General features: G+C 40.4%; 1 protein-coding gene across 1 annotated transcript in view; it reads right to left on the bottom strand.

The window, feature by feature from the left end:
- Window positions 1-23: 23 nt before the first annotated feature.
- DNAH11 (dynein axonemal heavy chain 11) overlaps window positions 24-17,441 on the bottom strand; it is a 166,536-nt gene continuing 149,118 nt past the window's right edge. Inside the window, 13 exon segments of the mRNA XM_041122452.1 lie at window positions 24-238; window positions 240-323; window positions 2,232-2,367; window positions 3,578-3,690; window positions 4,523-4,638; window positions 4,770-4,952; window positions 6,997-7,219; window positions 10,349-10,656; window positions 13,994-14,131; window positions 14,133-14,186; window positions 15,007-15,034; window positions 16,521-16,626; window positions 16,629-16,737. Coding sequence (XP_040978386.1) covers window positions 130-238; window positions 240-323; window positions 2,232-2,367; window positions 3,578-3,690; window positions 4,523-4,638; window positions 4,770-4,952; window positions 6,997-7,219; window positions 10,349-10,656; window positions 13,994-14,131; window positions 14,133-14,186; window positions 15,007-15,034; window positions 16,521-16,626; window positions 16,629-16,737 — 1,707 coding nt within the window. The 3' untranslated portion in view covers window positions 24-129.

Raw genomic sequence — 17,441 nt, forward strand, 5'->3', positions numbered from 1 at the left:
GTTATGCTAAGGATTGTGTTTTTGTGAGGCAAATCTCCTACTCCAGCTGACTGTGAAAAATATTTATCTCCTTTTGCTTTAACTATGGGGCAGACTGAGAAAGCAGCACATACTATTGAAAGCTTAGTACTAAACTGCCGCAAGTAAAGCTACTCCTACCAGAACCCATTTAGCTGCCTTCTTGCTTTTCAAGTTGAAAGCTTGCCCTCTGCTTTTGACTTTATAAACTGGACATTCACTGGAATAGCCCTGGCATTGCTGGAGGCAATTCCTTGAGCCAGGCTTCATCTATGGTCCCCAGCTGGATGTCCCACCTGGCACCCGCAATAGACGTAGGCACATAGTTTACATGGTGTTCTGTAGTACAAGACGAGAATAATTTGGGTTTAAACAGTTGCTTATTGCTAAATACTTAAAGCTACATTTGAACATAGAGATTTAGTGTAGACTGTTGTTGGCCTGTTGTGCATCATCTCTTCATATGAATGTGGAGATGAGTACATAGTATCTGCCTGGTCTGGACTACTGGTTTCATAAGCATGCCCTTTTATTGAAAGCAGGGACTGGAAACTACTTACACTTGGGACTTTTGAGTATGCACATGACTTGAATGTGCCTGTCAAAGTCAAGTGCTCAGATCTTCTCCTTATTCTCCACTAGTTTATGATCAAGTATTCCAAAAGGTGGAAAACTACACTGGAGTATTTAACATATGTTTGTATAGTGAGAATAAAACAGGTACTTCAGTGTATTTAAGACAGATGAGTTCTGTGCTGCTGAAGGGCCGTGCACTTTCTGAAAGCTGCTGGATTTAAGTTTGTTGTGTGTTCTTCTAACATAAACTAGCATATAAAATGTTGCAGATGCTTGTTGTGGATTTTAGGAGTGTTTATGTAGCAACTGGGAAGTTTATATTTGCAAATACCAACAGAAACAGAAACTGCAGCTCACAAGGTTCCTCGATACCTTCTTCATATCCACAGAAGGAATGAACAGTATTGCCCTTTGAGTGACAGATGTTTTAAAAAAAAAAAATCCTCTGAAAAATTCAGGCTACCATTTCAAAAAGCAACAGTCAAATGACATGCTTATCATTGCTCCAGTCCCCCACCCTGACTCTCCCCTTAGGGCTTACCTGCTGTAGTAACAGCTCCCTTCCAAAAGAGTTGCTTTCCTTTTATTATATTCAGGTCTGGTGAAGAGTACAAGTAATGATGATCTTTCTCTAATTGCTTGTTGGAGTCATTCATCTTTTCTCTAATTAGCTGTAACTTAGTTGACAGCCTTTCTAAGTTAAAACTAAAAACTCATTTTGACTGTGGGCTTTAATTGTCATTCCTAAACTATAGATGCTTCAGTCTCAGGAAAATACAATTCCAAAAGCGCAAGGTACAGTTTATCCTCTGAAAGTTGTTAAAAGAGGGATTGCAGCTCAAAAGATGAACATGATTTCCATTCAGGGACAGCCTACAACCATATTACAGCTACTGCAATAATTGACTGCTTGGAAACCCAGATGAAAAAATCTACTCTTGTCATACATCACCCACTTTTAGGTGTGTCATTATACCTCATGCTAATATAAGGATTTTCAAGTATTTTGTTGCTTCTTGGTATGTCCCCTCAACGGCCTGTAACTACTATGGCCTAGCAAATGAAAAATTCAGAGCTCTTTAGATCTGTTTATTTAGAACTGACAACTTTCTGCCAAGGTGGAAGGAAAAACAGGAGAAAGATGAGTTTGAAAATAGCTTTTTCTGTGGTTTTTTTTTTGTTTGTTTGTTTGGTTGGTTGGTTGGTTTTTTTAACTGCAACTATGTAGATGGCTTGATCAAGGTTACCGACACCTGGTAACTACTAACCCTATTCTGCAGCAGGTGATCAGTAGTGGGGTGAAATTTAGTGTCTCTGGAATAGTCTTTAAGCTTCTGAACCTGAACTAGATTAGAGCTTCTGCTTTACTACAACGCAGACCTTGTTCAGGCTCCATTAACAGTTATTTAAATGCATGAAGTATAGTCGGTGATTAGGACACCAAGCTGGTATGAAATTTAAAGTCACAGTGGCCCAACACCACAATCCACCCCCATTCCTAAACTTCTGCAGTGCTGTTCATAGGATCACAACATTTTAGTCCAACCCCCTGAGGGAACTTAGCTACGTAATGAAGGAAGCTAGAGTCCCTGAACTAGGTTACTGAGATCAAGCAATTGTAAGTTTATATCCTACCTTCCATGAAAAGTCCACAGATACAGGCTCCTTTCCGTGGTGGGTGGCCATAATCTTTGGTCATTTTGGTAACATCTGCAGTCAAGCACACCTTATCCAAAGACCAGTTGTTCTTGCATGCCATGCTCTGCATTACAGCTTTAAAAAATAATACTTTCAATATCCAGACAGTAATTTCAATGTCAGAACTGTTAACATGCCCCTCTTGGGCCAGTTGTGCTCAAGCCTGAAACTGACTTGGGTTTGTTTTGTTTTGTTTTGTTTTTTTCCTTTGGCCATTATTTGAAGTAAGGCAAAAAAGGTGCATGAATGCAATTGTTTGGAAACAAAACATTCTGCACAGTACAGACCAAACCAACCCCCTCCCCTCCACAGCAGGGGAGCAAGACTGCATTGCTGTCTGCACTCAGAGACACCGCTTCTCTCCAGCCGAGTCCCCCTTTGGAACAAGCCTGTGCTAACATCTGTTCTAGCCTGTGTGGTCCTTACATCCCCCCACCCCTTGACAGGAACAAGTGCCCAGAAGAGAAAGCTTGGAGAATGGCAGTAAAAGGAGTGAAAAATAGAGTGGGGTTTCTCTATGTCTGTGGCACAAAATGAGCACCAGTTGGGGACCTCGACTTGAGCAGCAGAGAGAAGAGGAGCTGCCTGCCAGCCCTCGGGCTGCCATCCCCTTCTGCTTCCAAGTACAGCGAGAGGGGCCTCAGTGTCTGGGCTGCAAACACCCCCCGGGCTCCCACTGCCCATCTCCTCCAGGGAATGACAGCAGCCCAGCCAAAGTGTCCTGTGAGGAGCTCCTGGCCACCTTTCTGCTAGGCTAGCGAAGGATTATCTCAGTGCCATTGGTGGCCATGCAGAATTTGAGATACACTGTTACTGGGCTCTCATGTGGCTTCACCGTGGTCTTCAGGATAAATAAATGCATATGTGCTGTGATCATGGCAAGAAGTAAGACATCAATACACTGCTGAAGATTGTTCATCCCCTACTGTGGCAACAACTACACAAAGAAACCAGAATGGTACCATGACACACACGCTGAATTGGTTAAATAATAAGGGTAGGAAAACTTGCACTCTTAACCTTTTTTAAACTAGGAAATTCAAGCTTTTATTTATTTCCTTAGCTGCTTTGTCTTTACACTTCTGAATAGACTGAAGATGAGTTTGGATTGTTCCCCCTGCTTTCAGGAGATGGTTGTTCCAATATTTGGCTGATTTTTATCTTTTTATTTAAACTGTGCTTAACTCTCCAAACAGCATCACAAACATAGCTAATACCTATGGTAAAAAATAAATGTCTGGCAGCAAAACCATATGCCTGGTTCCCTACAACCATCACTGCTTACGTGTCGGAAAGGACCGAGGATTGAACAAGCCAGAAAGCCACACCACTGCTGGCAGCACAAGGTCCCCTGTCCAGATGTCAGGTTCTCCATACCACATGAGAAGATCAGTAACCCTAAAAGAGGAGCAGCAATAGCTTCTGCCTTAATATGTATGTACTACTTTTTTTAGACAAAATAAATTGCAGACTTCAAGTGTAAGAGTCCTTTTGTCTATAGAGAAAGTACATGGCTGAAGTAACCAGAAAGTATATCCTTATGTAAGTATAAGGTCATGGGTTTAGTGGAATTTGTTCTTTTCCTGATGTAGGTATGTCCAAAATCAGTTGTAGAAGGTGATGAGCATGAGACAGGTTGCTCTCAACAGAGAATGTGAGTATGCTCAATCCTCTAAAACTTCTTGTCTTGGGGAGAAACCTGAACATTACCATTAGTCACGTTAGCGCACTTTCAGAAACTGCCAAAAATTGGTAACAACAGTCAGTGGCTGCTTAAATGCAAATTCTCTGATGCCATCTGCAGTGGTGCGTTTAAACTTCCAATAAGCCAGAGCAAAGTACAAATCAGAAGTACAACACAGTCTGACAGAGAGACTGAATAATGGCATACTGCAGCATACATTGCCATGAGATATCAGAGGAATTTCCAAAATCACTGCCTATTTTATCCATATCTAACCACCTGCAAGTGGATATTGCTGGTGGCAGGGTAGGGGAAAAGGAATCCTGCAAGATGTTGAACACCCCTAGCACTTGTGACAAAGGGAGGTGACGGAGCCCTCACTTTAGCAAAGTGCTTAGCATTTCTGCAAAACTTGCTTCAAAGTAAAACTGACTTGGATTAGGACAAATTTTGGACAAAAAAATAAATGGACCAAAGCTGCTGGTTTTAGATCACTAGGATAGCTCTGTGCATAGTAGCTAAACCGTGTTACTGTAGGGTACTTGCCAGTGGGCAAAGCTGTATGTGAATAGATAGGCTAGTCTAGTCCATGTGTCTGGCACAGCATCATAGAAGAGTGCGGACTGCAGCACTTGCACGTGAGGAGAGAACGTCAACTCCCCCTTTGTTTGGAGAAAAATTAGAAGCATACTGGCATCATAAAGAATAGCTATTCTTTCATTTCCAAAAAAGGAACAAAAAGCCCCCAAATACATAGAATAGCAACAGTACTGTTAATAAAAAAGTCACTTGCCTTCAGACCGAGGTTCAGCTATTTAAGAGACCTATGGATCTCTGAAAGGAGGAGGTTCATGCTTTCACACTCTTGAGGGCAAACAAGGGCACAGGGGCTCCAGGCAGTAGTGTTCTGCATGATTTCTGCCACGTTAAACTCCTCGGGAAGCATCTCCAGAATATCATCCAGGACATTCTTCGTCTGTCCAGGTCAATACAAGCAGAGCCATTAGAAATCACTGCAATCAACTCTTTTGACTCTTCTACTTTCAAGTCTGATTTCTTCTCCAGGAGAGCGTAAACATTGCATTTTCTTAGGCAGATTAAAACCAGAGATCCTCCCCCACCTTTGCTGTGTCTTTGGCAACAGTATTGAGAGAAATGACTGCAAACCAGTTAACACTTAGAAGCTTCTATTTAGCTTTATGTTTTCAAGTAACATTGACCCCCAAAGCTGAGCAATGAATCGCCCCTGGGCTTGGGAAGACTGCTGTTACAAGGATGTACCCTGAGATTGCCTTCATTTTTAATCAAACGTTATTAGTAGTTTGTACTTCTGTAGTACCTATAGCTTCCATTGCCCCCTCCACCACCCACAGTCCTTACTGTCTCAGGCATTAGGTAAAATACAGCACAGGCACACACATCTCACCCCCCCAAAAGAGCCTCTCTACCTCCCCGCAGGCCTGCTCTGGAACTCAGACAGAACATAAATGAAGAACAATTCATAACAGTACTAAATGAGCAGGAACTGAAACCACAACATTAATACAGCTCAGTCTCCATTTCAGCCCTAGCTTTGGCAGAATTAATGATGAATGCCATATATAATTGTCCACACTCCCTAAAGTGGATGGGAACCGAACGTGAAAAGCACAAGCTCCCCCCGGGAAATGAAGTGTTGTTTGGCTACTTGCATGCAGAGATGTCACATTCCCTCCTGCAAAATCTCCATGATCTGATGGTGATAAAAAAAAAAAAAAAAAAAAAAAAGAGTGCCCAGAGGAAAACAAGGGAGTAAAGAAAGGGATGGAGAGTTGCAGAACAAGAGTGATAGTCATGGGGGAAATTAATTAACTCTGGTAAGGATGAGAAGCTGAAGGCTCAGTCTCACAATATGCCAGGTTTTGGGGAACCTGGACATAGTTTCTCAGGTCTACACTCAGAAAGGAAGGTGCAGAAGACAGCAGGGTCTGATAACAGAACTAGCTGAGATTTCTGATTACATTTTCCTTTGCTGCTCATCCTTTATTCATTTAATCTATTAAGCACAGCACCAGTGCTGTTCCATGCTTAAAACCCAGTCTTTTACCTTCTTCTGGAATCAGTTTGGCTGTACTGAGATACCTGGGTGTCTGAAATGTCTTGACTATGAACAGAACTACAGTGCCCCAGTTAACTCCGTATTAAGTGACAAAGCTTATCGTTGTATTAGGGTTGGTCCCTTCAGCCCAGCATCTGAGAGCTTATAGGTATTAATGTTATTGTTCTGCTAAACTCCAGATTTGGTACAAGAGAGGTGCTGAGGCTAAGAGGTGGTCAGGCAGCCTCCTCACCCAGATTTCACCTCTTCAGACTACCAGAAAACTAAAAAGCCCTGAAAACCTCCTCAGCCACTGCCTGCAAGGGAAGTCTCTTGGAGCAGGCACGTGGCTCCTGCTCAGATCAAGGGCCCAGGAAGGGCAGCGGTGGGAGAGCACTGTGCTTGGGCTGCTCTTCCCGGCGTGGAGACCTTACACATCACTGCTAGGCTGTGCTGTGAATGTGGCAGAAGGAAGCCAGGACCGCGGGCTGGGAGGGACTTTGTACTCTCGGCACAAGTGGGAAGGAGCAGGGAAGCTACCCAAAGGGGATTTATCATGCAGGAGATGGGAACAAAGCACAGGGGTGAAGACTAGACTCACCAGCTCAACCAACCGCAACTTTTTTAAGTTAGTGTTGCTGAACTTGTTTATAAAAGCACACAAAGATTCATACCTTGTTTCCTACCCCACGTTAAATTCAAAGGTGAAAAAGAAATGGTCTGCATAACAGGTTACATGTTCTTCTGGTCCAAATTCCTCCCTAGTGCATTACATTGCACAGGCTAGCACATTATCATCACTGCTATTAACACTCAGCTGATCTTTGCTAATGTGATGCATCTTTTTTTTCCTAGAAGTGAAGTCTCTTGCTGAAATAACAGTCAGATGTGTGCTCCACATGTCATTAACAGCACTGAATATGCACCAGATGAAGAACTTTACCTTTTCCTCTGCAGACTGGCCTGATCCCTCTTCTACGAATGAATTCATGGGTTGCGTTTCCAAAAGAGTTTTGAAGAGATTATCTGACGTTGTTGTCAAGTATCCCATCTCAGCATTGGGGTACAGTCCATATAGTACAGGGCTTTCAGATGGAAGCGTTTCATCTATGTATTTATGGTATCCAGCATAATCCAAATTTGGTGGGGCCAAGAAACCTGGTGCCCTTTAAGATTCAGTAAAAGAATCAATAATGTTATTGATAATGCTGTCATCAGTTCTCAAAATATTCTTCTGCATCTACAAAGTTTCAGAAATTTGTGCGGAGTCTATGAATATGACATCTATAAGTTCTGATACAGTGGTACAGGGTTACCAAACTATTTTTAGCACAGTTACCACTTGCACACTTTTCTGACATTCCCATTTTCTGCAGTATTGAAATACTGTTGCTGCTTCCTTCATGAGGATGCTCTGAGTTTATTTTAAGGACTGTCACTACTGAGGCGAGTGTATTTTAAGTACTGAATTTCTGCATCCCCTCAGCAGACAAGCAAAGATTATTATGCCATTTTGCAGATGAAAGTCTGAGATACACAGGACAGAATCACACAGGACGCCTGTGGGAGAGGCAGGACTGGAGCCTCAAGTCACCTGAACCCCAATCCTAATACATGAGCCACAACATTAATTCTATTTAGTGTGTCATTATTTAGGGGTTTTGCACAAACACACTGCGCTCATAATAACCTTAAAGAGGTCACAGGGAGACCTGGCGATAATTTTCACAGCAGAAAAAGTTAAGGTCTCAATCAATCAGCTTAGTATTGAACTGAATACTATTAACTGCACCGTTCCTATAGAACAGGCAGGCCCTATCCCTGTCAGCATGTTAAAGGTAAGACTGAGGACTGTGGAGCAAGTCAAGAATTAAGTAGGTAGACAGAGGGCTTTGGTGAGATGTACTCTCAGTGGGCTGCCCTCCTACTCATGATAGGACAGAATAAAAGCTGTAGCAACCATCACATTTATTTTCCAGGCTCCCCCAGCTCCTGTGCTGTAAGGACTTCACTGGATTCAAAGAGTTACTCTGAACTTGTTGTCATAAAGCTGTCTGGGATTTAAACCAGACTTGCAAGTTGTTTTTGCTGAAAAATATTTCTGGCTCTAAGTGTTACTTTTCACAGGAGCTATTTCTTCCTAATGCAGGGTCCACTCCACAAAATCACAATAAAATTTAACAGCTTTTGGCATTTACAACAGTCAACAACAAGCTGCTGTTCACAATAACACCAGTAAGCACTTATTTCTGAAGTCATTTTGGTTCTGCAACCAGCCATTTACCTGCGCCTGAACCTGCACCACTAACCTCACCCACAATAAGCTATGTCTTAAGACGCCACTTTGAAGTAGTGCTGAGGTTTTGAAAAAAGCCCTGTTATTCATCTTGAGTGGAGGATCAATTCTGTCAGACCATCTGTACTTACCCATCTCTCTGCTGGCACTTAAATCGGGTTTTACCGTATTCCTGAGAGTCATGCGCAGAGAGGCTGCAGGTTACGGGGCTTCATAGTGGGAACTCACCGTCCTTCTGTCCTTACGATAGATCCCAGGTGAGGTATAGGAAAGCTGACCTATAGTGGTTTATTCTAACACACCTCATGGAATGAATTTATAGCTAAAATAACTCATCAGTAATGCAAACAGGTAAAAGAGAAGGTAATCTCCCCAGTGAACACAAAGCGCCAGCACTGATGAAAGGCATTGCCATCCTGTTTGCATTCATTTGGCTGCCAGTCAATGACTGATTCTCTGGTTTTGCTGGTAATTCGGGGCTCTAACATTTTCCAATTACGGCAAAAAGCTCGGAAAGATATCTCACTGTTTAAAATACTAGTGGATCCACGCTCGGGGTTGGGTCCCTAAACTTTCCAAAGGCCATACAAATAGCAGTGATTCTGCTCAGGTTTCACCACCTATACTTATTTTACAATTATTTGAATGAAAGTTCAGGCTTGTGAAGGTTAATGGACTGCCTAAACTGGAAGCAGTAATTCTTTACTTATCCATAGGCTAGAGGCAGAGCCAGAGCCAGCAGGATGAGCTTCCCACCATGCCCCTGCGACCTCAGCTGTCATTTGGAGAAATCGGCCTCTGCCGAGGTCAGGAGTACAGTGGTGTTTAGCCTTTCCATCTCCATGGCAACTTACTCTTGGGCATCTTCTTCTGAGCAGTTACTTCCAATTGCCTTCATCTGAGTGTGGCTCTTTGACATATGGAAACCCACTCGTTAGGGACCGAGGAGACACCAGCAAGCTCATCTCGCTCACAACCGAAAGGCAGGCTTCAGCCGCATCGCCGAGGGTGAAAAGTGCACTTTCCCCAAGTTAGCCAGGCTCCGCAAATGGCCTGCTCACAAGTAACATGCTAATTTTCTTTTTTTTTTTTTCCCCTCTCAAATAAGCTTTTTACCTTTGGACAATGAAAAATAACAAGTCTGGAAAGGGCACTTGAAAAATCTCTTGGCTGTTTTTAGCAAATTGTGTACAATCAGTTCTCTGAAGTGACTAGTTCAGCAGCTTGGAAGAAGCAGCCAGTTGTTTTTTTTTTTATTTTTATATATATATACAGCCCCCCCATATATACATACACATTTTATATAAATGCATGTATATGAGTATAGATTAAAGTGGTTACCATGCGAGACTTTTTAGAACTAAAGTTAAAGCAACATTTTATTTTTGTATCCTCAAAAATTCTAACATTTGTTTATGATTAGAAGCAACCTTGCACCTTGGACTCATGGATGCTCCACATACACTGCTGTCCAGGACCAAAACTCAATAGTGAAATTAGAGTAATTCAGTATATATCAGCTGGTGATAATCTGACAAAGCTACAAAAACAGATATGTGAGAGGGTTGTGGAAAATGAGAAACAGTCTTACAAACCATTTTCCCTATTTTGGAAACAGGAAAATGCAAGGAAATGCATAACATTTCCATGCTGTTATTTTTCCGAGGAAGAAAACACAAACAGTAAACGTAAGTTTTGAGGTTAGTGCCACCGTGGACTACTGTAACTGGTGAGTCTATCAAGTTAAGTTGGTTAAAGTGCAGCTCCATAAAAGATACTTTCCTATGCCGACCCAGACCTTTCTAAATAGCAGCACCTTAGAAAAGAACAGTTTTATTAGGAAAATGGAAACCTCTGTGTATTATCCCCTAATGTCATTAAGCTGGCTATACAAGCAGTGTTACAAAACACTGAATTCAAGTTGCCAAGTAAGGGTGCTTGCAAAAGCATTTAAACAAGCAATATGCCAAGTCACAAATCCTTGCAGACAAAATCTGCTCATGATGAATTATTGTACTCATTACAAGTTGGAGAATTTATTCCACCACAGCCAGACAAGACCCTGCTACAGGTGGGGCCGCATAGACAAGAAAGCTTGTGGTCTTCTCCACAGGGCTCCACTTCTGAAAGATGAGTTTCTCTTAGGTTGAACACGTTCAAGAGCTTTAGGCATATGAAAGTTCTTACCACAGGTGGGCTGATGAATTCTTGCAGATATATACAGCAGAGACTGCGGTCCCAGGCATCAGTGATGTGGCCACCGTACGTGATCTCACCAAAGAGGTAATGCAAGTCTTCCCATGGAACCTACCCAAGGGAACAGAATGCACCACTGAATAAAACAAGTCAGCTTTCTAAGGGACAAACCAAAGCTGCTCAGAATAAATGCTATTACGAGAAACAAAAGAAATTCAAATACTTCCTTTCAGAAAGCTTCATGGTTATATATTCGCATTGCTGGTTTTCTTTGTTTAGCAAATAACTACATTGAGACACAGATTTCTTTTATTTCAATCCAGTGAGAGACATCTATAAATATCTGAGTAAAAGTATCAAGTTTCTGACTAAAATTTAGTAACGGTGTAAAATTGTATCATCGGAGCCTTATGTCATGTTTTCTACCTTACCCCTTATGAAAACGTTTTAAGAGAAAAGTACATTTTCAAAACACCGCATGATATAAAAGAACATAACTCATTAACGAGCACATGTATTTTCCCATACAGATCTTTAAAAACATAATCCTCATGAGTGATAGGAAGGTAACCTACTGTGCCTTTCTTAGAGGAAAAATAAAAAACTTGTATCTGATTGCAGTCTTTTATAGCTCCTCACTAGGAAACACTCACTAACTGAAATTCTACATTATTTGAATTTGGGATGTATTCAAGAACTTTGGTAAAAATTGAATTAATATTAATCCCATTACTACCACATCACGTAAGCATTATGTTTATTGTAGAACTCTAGTCATAATGCCACTGTTATAGCATGTGATTAACAGTGGTAACACATTTTATTCAAGCAACTACTGTCTTTCTCTTTTATTTTGCTTCACAGAGTTTGAAGCTTCTTTTTGCAACCCTTTGGTTTGCAAAATATGCCAGTTTGTGATGAAGCCTTCCCAGACAGGAACCTTTACCACTTTGGGGGCAGTATTTGCCTCCCAACAGTTCAAGTAAAAACTTAATTATAGGCTTTAAATATTGCGTGATGTGACAGAACAGAACAAGTAAAAGAGCTGCAGCTATTCCAGCCTGCTTGCTACAAGTTTATTTCAATTTGAATATGTGAAACGCTAATCCATCTTTCTTTTAAACTGGTTTGAAGAGAATGAAAAAAAAAAAGAAAAAAAAAAAAAGGCCACTGGAATATAATACGCAATGCTGCATGCTGGTGAGGAGAAGCCTGAAGAGAGAATCCCTGTGAAAAATGCCAACAACTTGGATTTAGAATGAAATGTTCTTGCAGTTAGAATAAACCTGCTTTTCTCTTTGCCGGCAACAGAAACACATTTAATGTTTTTCTAATTTCATATACATTTATCTCAAGAAATGGCTTTTTCCTTTGTCTTTTAGAAGAGTATATCAATATTCTAACTCAGTACAAGCTCATTCAGCTGCATACTTCTGGGGCACTGATTACAGTGGGATAATCAAAGCTTGTGATATAAAAGGGACATTTTTGCTAGTGCGAGAAAACAGAGGGGTTTGCATTAGAAATATTTTGGGCTGTCAGGTTTGCATAATTGCCATTGCACTAAAGAAAACTGGTCTGCTGTACTCAAAAAACCACTGAGCCGTTGCTCAGTGGATGGATATGGCAAGGACGGAGTCCACATCCCCCTCAGAACATCGAACAACAATTCCATGAACATGCATATGGGGATCAGAAGGCAGAGGGGAAGAGCGGGACAATGAGACAGGATCAGGCATCTTGTACTTCACCTGAGGAGACCTCAACTATCACAGGTTAGTGTGGTGGAGTTTGTCTTAGCAAAAGGAAAATGGATTAAGTCAAACTGAGATGCAAGATGTTTAAAAATTCACAGGGAAGCACCATAAACTGGTACAAGTGATGATGGAGTTAGGGAAATTTCCACTAGCTGAAGGGCTAGCTCAAGGTTCCCAGTTTATGCTTTGTAGTCATTCCCTAGTTGTCTTAAACAAAGTCGTCCCCAAAGGATAGTCAATTGGGAGATTTTTTAATACATATATATATAGGTACACACACGCGCGCAAAGTCATATACATGTATATATACATACAAAGTCACATTTTAAAAAAAACATTTTCTCTTTTTTCTCTCCAGGATCTATGTTAAAAAAACGCTTATAAACCCACAGGGTAAGGAATCACTAACCAATACAAGAATGGCCAATAAGCAGTATTACCAAGAGGAGAGAAGAAACAATTCTTGCTCTTACAGACCTTTCTAGTCCTCCCTGCCATCACAATCCTCCCTCTCATTAATTAGCAAAATTAATTATTCAGCTTATGAATTGTGGTTTCAAAAAAACAGAGCTTAAAGCAGCAAGATTTATTAGCAAAGAAAACTAAGGGTTGGAATAAGCTGTTTTTATAGACTTTTTTTCTAAATGGGAAGTATTATTAAATCATCACTATAAAATTAAGCAATTATTTCACTATGACACCAAGTACCACAGAAAGGAAAAACAGTTTCATGTCCTATTAGCTAAATAAAGGTCAGTAGGGGTAAAAAGAAAAAAGAAGAATTAATTTCTAAGACTAAATACAAGTTGGGAGATATGGAGAAAACCATATCATCAAGGGGTGATATTTCCCTCTCTTTTTTTCTTTGTAAGTATCTCTTAAATTTCTTTAAATTACTAAATGAGATGACCTGTTCAGTACTATCCTACATCATTCAGTAATAAATAACTATTAAATTTCTTTAAATTACTAAATGAGATGACCTGTTCAGTACTATCCTATATCATTCAGTAATAAATAACTATTGCTTTTATTTAGGCATTTCATATAGAGAACTTACATAAATAACCTCAACTGAGTATTTAAACTATACAAGTGTGAAATATGCTGTAGCTCAGAAATAAAATCACTCATCTACCCTTAACTTTGACTCAAGGGGAACATTACTGAGAAAGTCACAACAAGGTGGCATCCTTAATACATAATAATGACACATGCAGGAAATGCACCATTATTTATACATGTGACGTGCTGTAAATTGCTTCCATCATCAGAACTAATTGTAGTGATTATTAATGCAGTGTTATGAACTGTCAGAATTGCTGTATGTAATTACATTTGTGCAAATGCTTCATTACCTGCCTAATGAATTTGGCATATATGCACATGTAAACCACTGTTTTTGTTAACATAATGAAGGGCATTTTTTTCCCCCTTAGCTAGTGATGTGGAACTGGTTTGACCTATATTACAAAGTTCAAGCATCCACCGCCAGAAAAAAGACCACACCACACCCCTGTCCCCCACCACCTTTGATCTGGTTTATTTCCATATTCAGCAAGAGCATCTTATCGTGCCAGCTACTTAAATAACAGCTTCAGAGAAAGAACTGTGTCCCCCCTCATTCAGTATATACAGCTGATTGAGTGGAAACGACCTTGGTGTGTGGTTACCTGACCACTACTTCTTACCTTTGTAGGGGTCTCTAAATTGTTGCCGAGGACAGTGACGCAGATGGCGAGATCTCTAGCACTGAACGGGTACCTTCCATTCCAGCCCTGAGGGCCAAACTTCAGTCTCCCAGCAATGCAAGTGTGAAAATAGCACAAAAGAAAAAAGGATGCTTTTAAATTCCACATCTCTGGTACGCAGTTCAAGGGTATCCTGCCAAAGAAAAAAGGAATACGTTTATCGAGTTAGCAGCCGGCAGTGTTATCGATAGCTGTGCCTGTCTCAGCTGCTGAAAGGGAGCACTCGCAAGCCTGGAGTTTGAAGGAGAGTGAGAAACAGGTTTCTTAGTGATCAGAGTCTACTAGGCAGTACTTTCTGCAGTAATTTCCAGATGCAAAATTGTTGGTGGTTACCTTTTTATGTCCAAATGTCCCTTAGGAAAGGAGAACTGTTGTGCTACTGAAACCAATAAAAATAGAACTCTAGAACTCTATATTACTCAGATAACTGCTACAGTTTCTTAGCGTAAATCATCCATAGACTTTATCCCAAGTACGAAATTTGTCAGTATAACATTTATTAAAAAGCATACTATTCCTTCAAATTTTACAGTTTCCCAAAAAGCCATGTTTGAAATTGAATTTTAATAATTTCATTTTTTTGTTGCCTCCTGTGTTTATAGAGTTAGTAGAGAATCTCAGCAAGATGAGATTCTGCACAGGGCTTCAGCTGTTTTTTAAATTACTGAGACAAACTATTTGTCATTTGCCTAGAAAACTTGCAGAAATTCATTCTTAGTTCTCTAACATTTTTCTATATCCTATCTTTTAGTTTAAGAAGTAATTGACATAAAATTACTTTTGATACCCATAAAAACATAGATGTGTGGAAGGAACTTCAGAGAGATAAAGTCTTGGCTGTCAAAAGGAAATAGGTCAACCTGAACTGAACAACGGGTAGCAAAATCTGAGCAAAGGTGAAGGATTTTATGTCTGACAAAGCCCCCTCCTTAAGTGAGAATCCTGAGCTTAACCATGAAAAATACAACACAAGCTTCTATCCTGAAGAAAAGCACAAAACATGAAATATATTCCACCTGGATTAGGCATAGTTTGATTTTCTTATTACAATTCTCCCCCCCCCCCAAATTAAAATACCTTAACCAGAAACATATTAAAGACAATGTCTGGACAGGAATTTTTAGTAAGCCACAAACACCCATGGCTCAAAATAATGGGGGAGAAAAGAGAGTTTTCTAAAGCATCAAGCTTAAAAATTAGCTAATTAAAATACATACATATATATATTTCTTGAACTGAACACAGCCTGAAGTGGGACAACAATGCATATGAATTGCCTTTATTAAAAAAACTTTTCCTAGCTTTTTCAGCTTTCAATTAAAAATATTATTATAATAAGTTATAAAAAAAAGAAAAAAATTGCTGCATTAGTTGTTGTCTGTTTAGCTACAAAACCACAGCCATTCTTCCTTTCTCAGGAGTATTTTTCCAAATCACCTCACACTATCAAAATCAATCCATTTGTAGCCAAGGTAGCTTTGACACAGCTCTTTTAGCGCACGGCTCTTTTTTTTTCTAGGCATTGGTGAGCAGAGTTCCCTTTAAAAGAAATTCTTACCATTTTCACATCCAAGCTCTGCCTTCATGTGTCCTGTGCTCAAATAAATACATGTTAATAGATTGCTGGAAGGCTAAGTGTACAGTTATGGTTGCCTTTATCATGGTCTGCTTTGCTGACATGAATAAGCTTGCTGGTCCAGCGCTTTCACCACTGCAGGGAAGCTGACTTGCACCGAGCTTCAAGATCTGCCCACAGGTTCCTCAGGGTAACAGACAGGGATAACCAGGGACCCGGAGGGAAGGAGGCTACACACGTCCAGTGACACCCCTGCCCTCCACATTCTCACATCATCTTTCTCTTACTACTTCTCCCCACCCATCAAGCAGCTCTGCAGAACGTCATGCAGGGAAAGAGCAAAAGACAAAACAACAAACAGCGCGTCACCCTTGCTCATGAATTCCTTTCTTTATGCAAACTACAGGAATTCATACACAAGACACTGAGCCATTGCCTGAACATCTGGGTACATAAATCCACTCTGTGGTAGAATGGACATGGTCAAACCAAATTTCAAGCTGAGCAAAGTTAGTGAGTACCATTGAATGAAAGAGCGCTGACTTCAGAGCATGGAAAGGTTTTTTCATAAGACTGCACCACTGGGTAAAGCTGGTGTGATAAATGCACTTCTTTCTATCTCTCTAAGCATACCTACGCATATCTATATCGAATAATACAAATGTACGCATTATTGTCACACCTTTCCTCCTGCTCAAAATTGATGAGAAACACGGAGGCAGCGCAGGGCACAGAGGGCTGGCACCCTGCAGCTGTCAGGTTAGTTTGGAAGCACAAAGATCCCAAAGTTCTGGTCTCCTACAAAGTGGTCATCAACGTTACCACTTCTCCCCACAGGGGAAGGAGTAATTAAAACAAATGAAAAAAAAAAAAGGTACATCTTGCTTTTACCTGTAGAAAGCGGCATGTAAATCAGCCAGCATCCCTATAGGAGGTTCACTGGTAATTTTAATTGAGTTTTCTAGTATTCCTGGAGGAATGATATGCTTTTCTGGGTTGGAGCTGGTTCAGCACTAATAAAGACATGGAAATCAGGATGACTTTCTTCACTGTATTGCTCAAGGAGTTTTTCCAAGGTTCCTAGCCACTTGGCTACTAGATGAAGACTCTGTTGAAAAACAGCCAACACGGCTATTGTAAGAAAACAAATAAATTTGTTATCCTTAAGACATTGGTATTGTGCCTTTATAATGGAAAATAGTTAAGTTACTTAATTCAAAGCATCATTTTATTATTAAATAAATTGATAACACAAAGAATAAACTCAAAGATTCTTAGCTACTGCCATTTCTTGATACGTGTTGAAATAGCAGAGGTTTCACCATTAGCCTTTAAAGTTTCAGGCCTTGATTCTGAAGCTAAGGAAAATATTATAAACTTAGGGTTAAGTGATCTGGGGGTATGGGTGTTATTACATGTGAAAATAAGCATAACTCAGCACACACCTGGACTGTAGAACTGGGACCTAAGACAAAACATGTCCAATGCATACCAGGAGCAAGACTGAGGAAGTGCTAGACAAAGAAAAATGCTTACAGCTCTCCTGCTACTTAAAAAATATGTTTCATACAACTTTGGAACCTAATAGTTCTTAAGGTTCTTAATATATGAAGACAGTGGAAGGTCACCAATAGATCAGAGAAGTGAGTTATAATGGAAAAGTATTTGCCTCCAAAACACCTACTGCTGAAATATGGGAATATCAAGAGAAAGGTTTAAAATGTGGCTGGGCTACACCTGTTTTCACCCCTCCATTAGCCCACACTCCACTTTTTTTTGTTACAGGACTAGCATTTCAATTCAAATTGCAGC

This window comes from Aquila chrysaetos, chromosome 3 (assembly GCF_900496995.4).
Source record: "Aquila chrysaetos chrysaetos chromosome 3, bAquChr1.4, whole genome shotgun sequence".
Lineage (NCBI taxonomy): Eukaryota > Metazoa > Chordata > Aves > Accipitriformes > Accipitridae > Aquila > Aquila chrysaetos.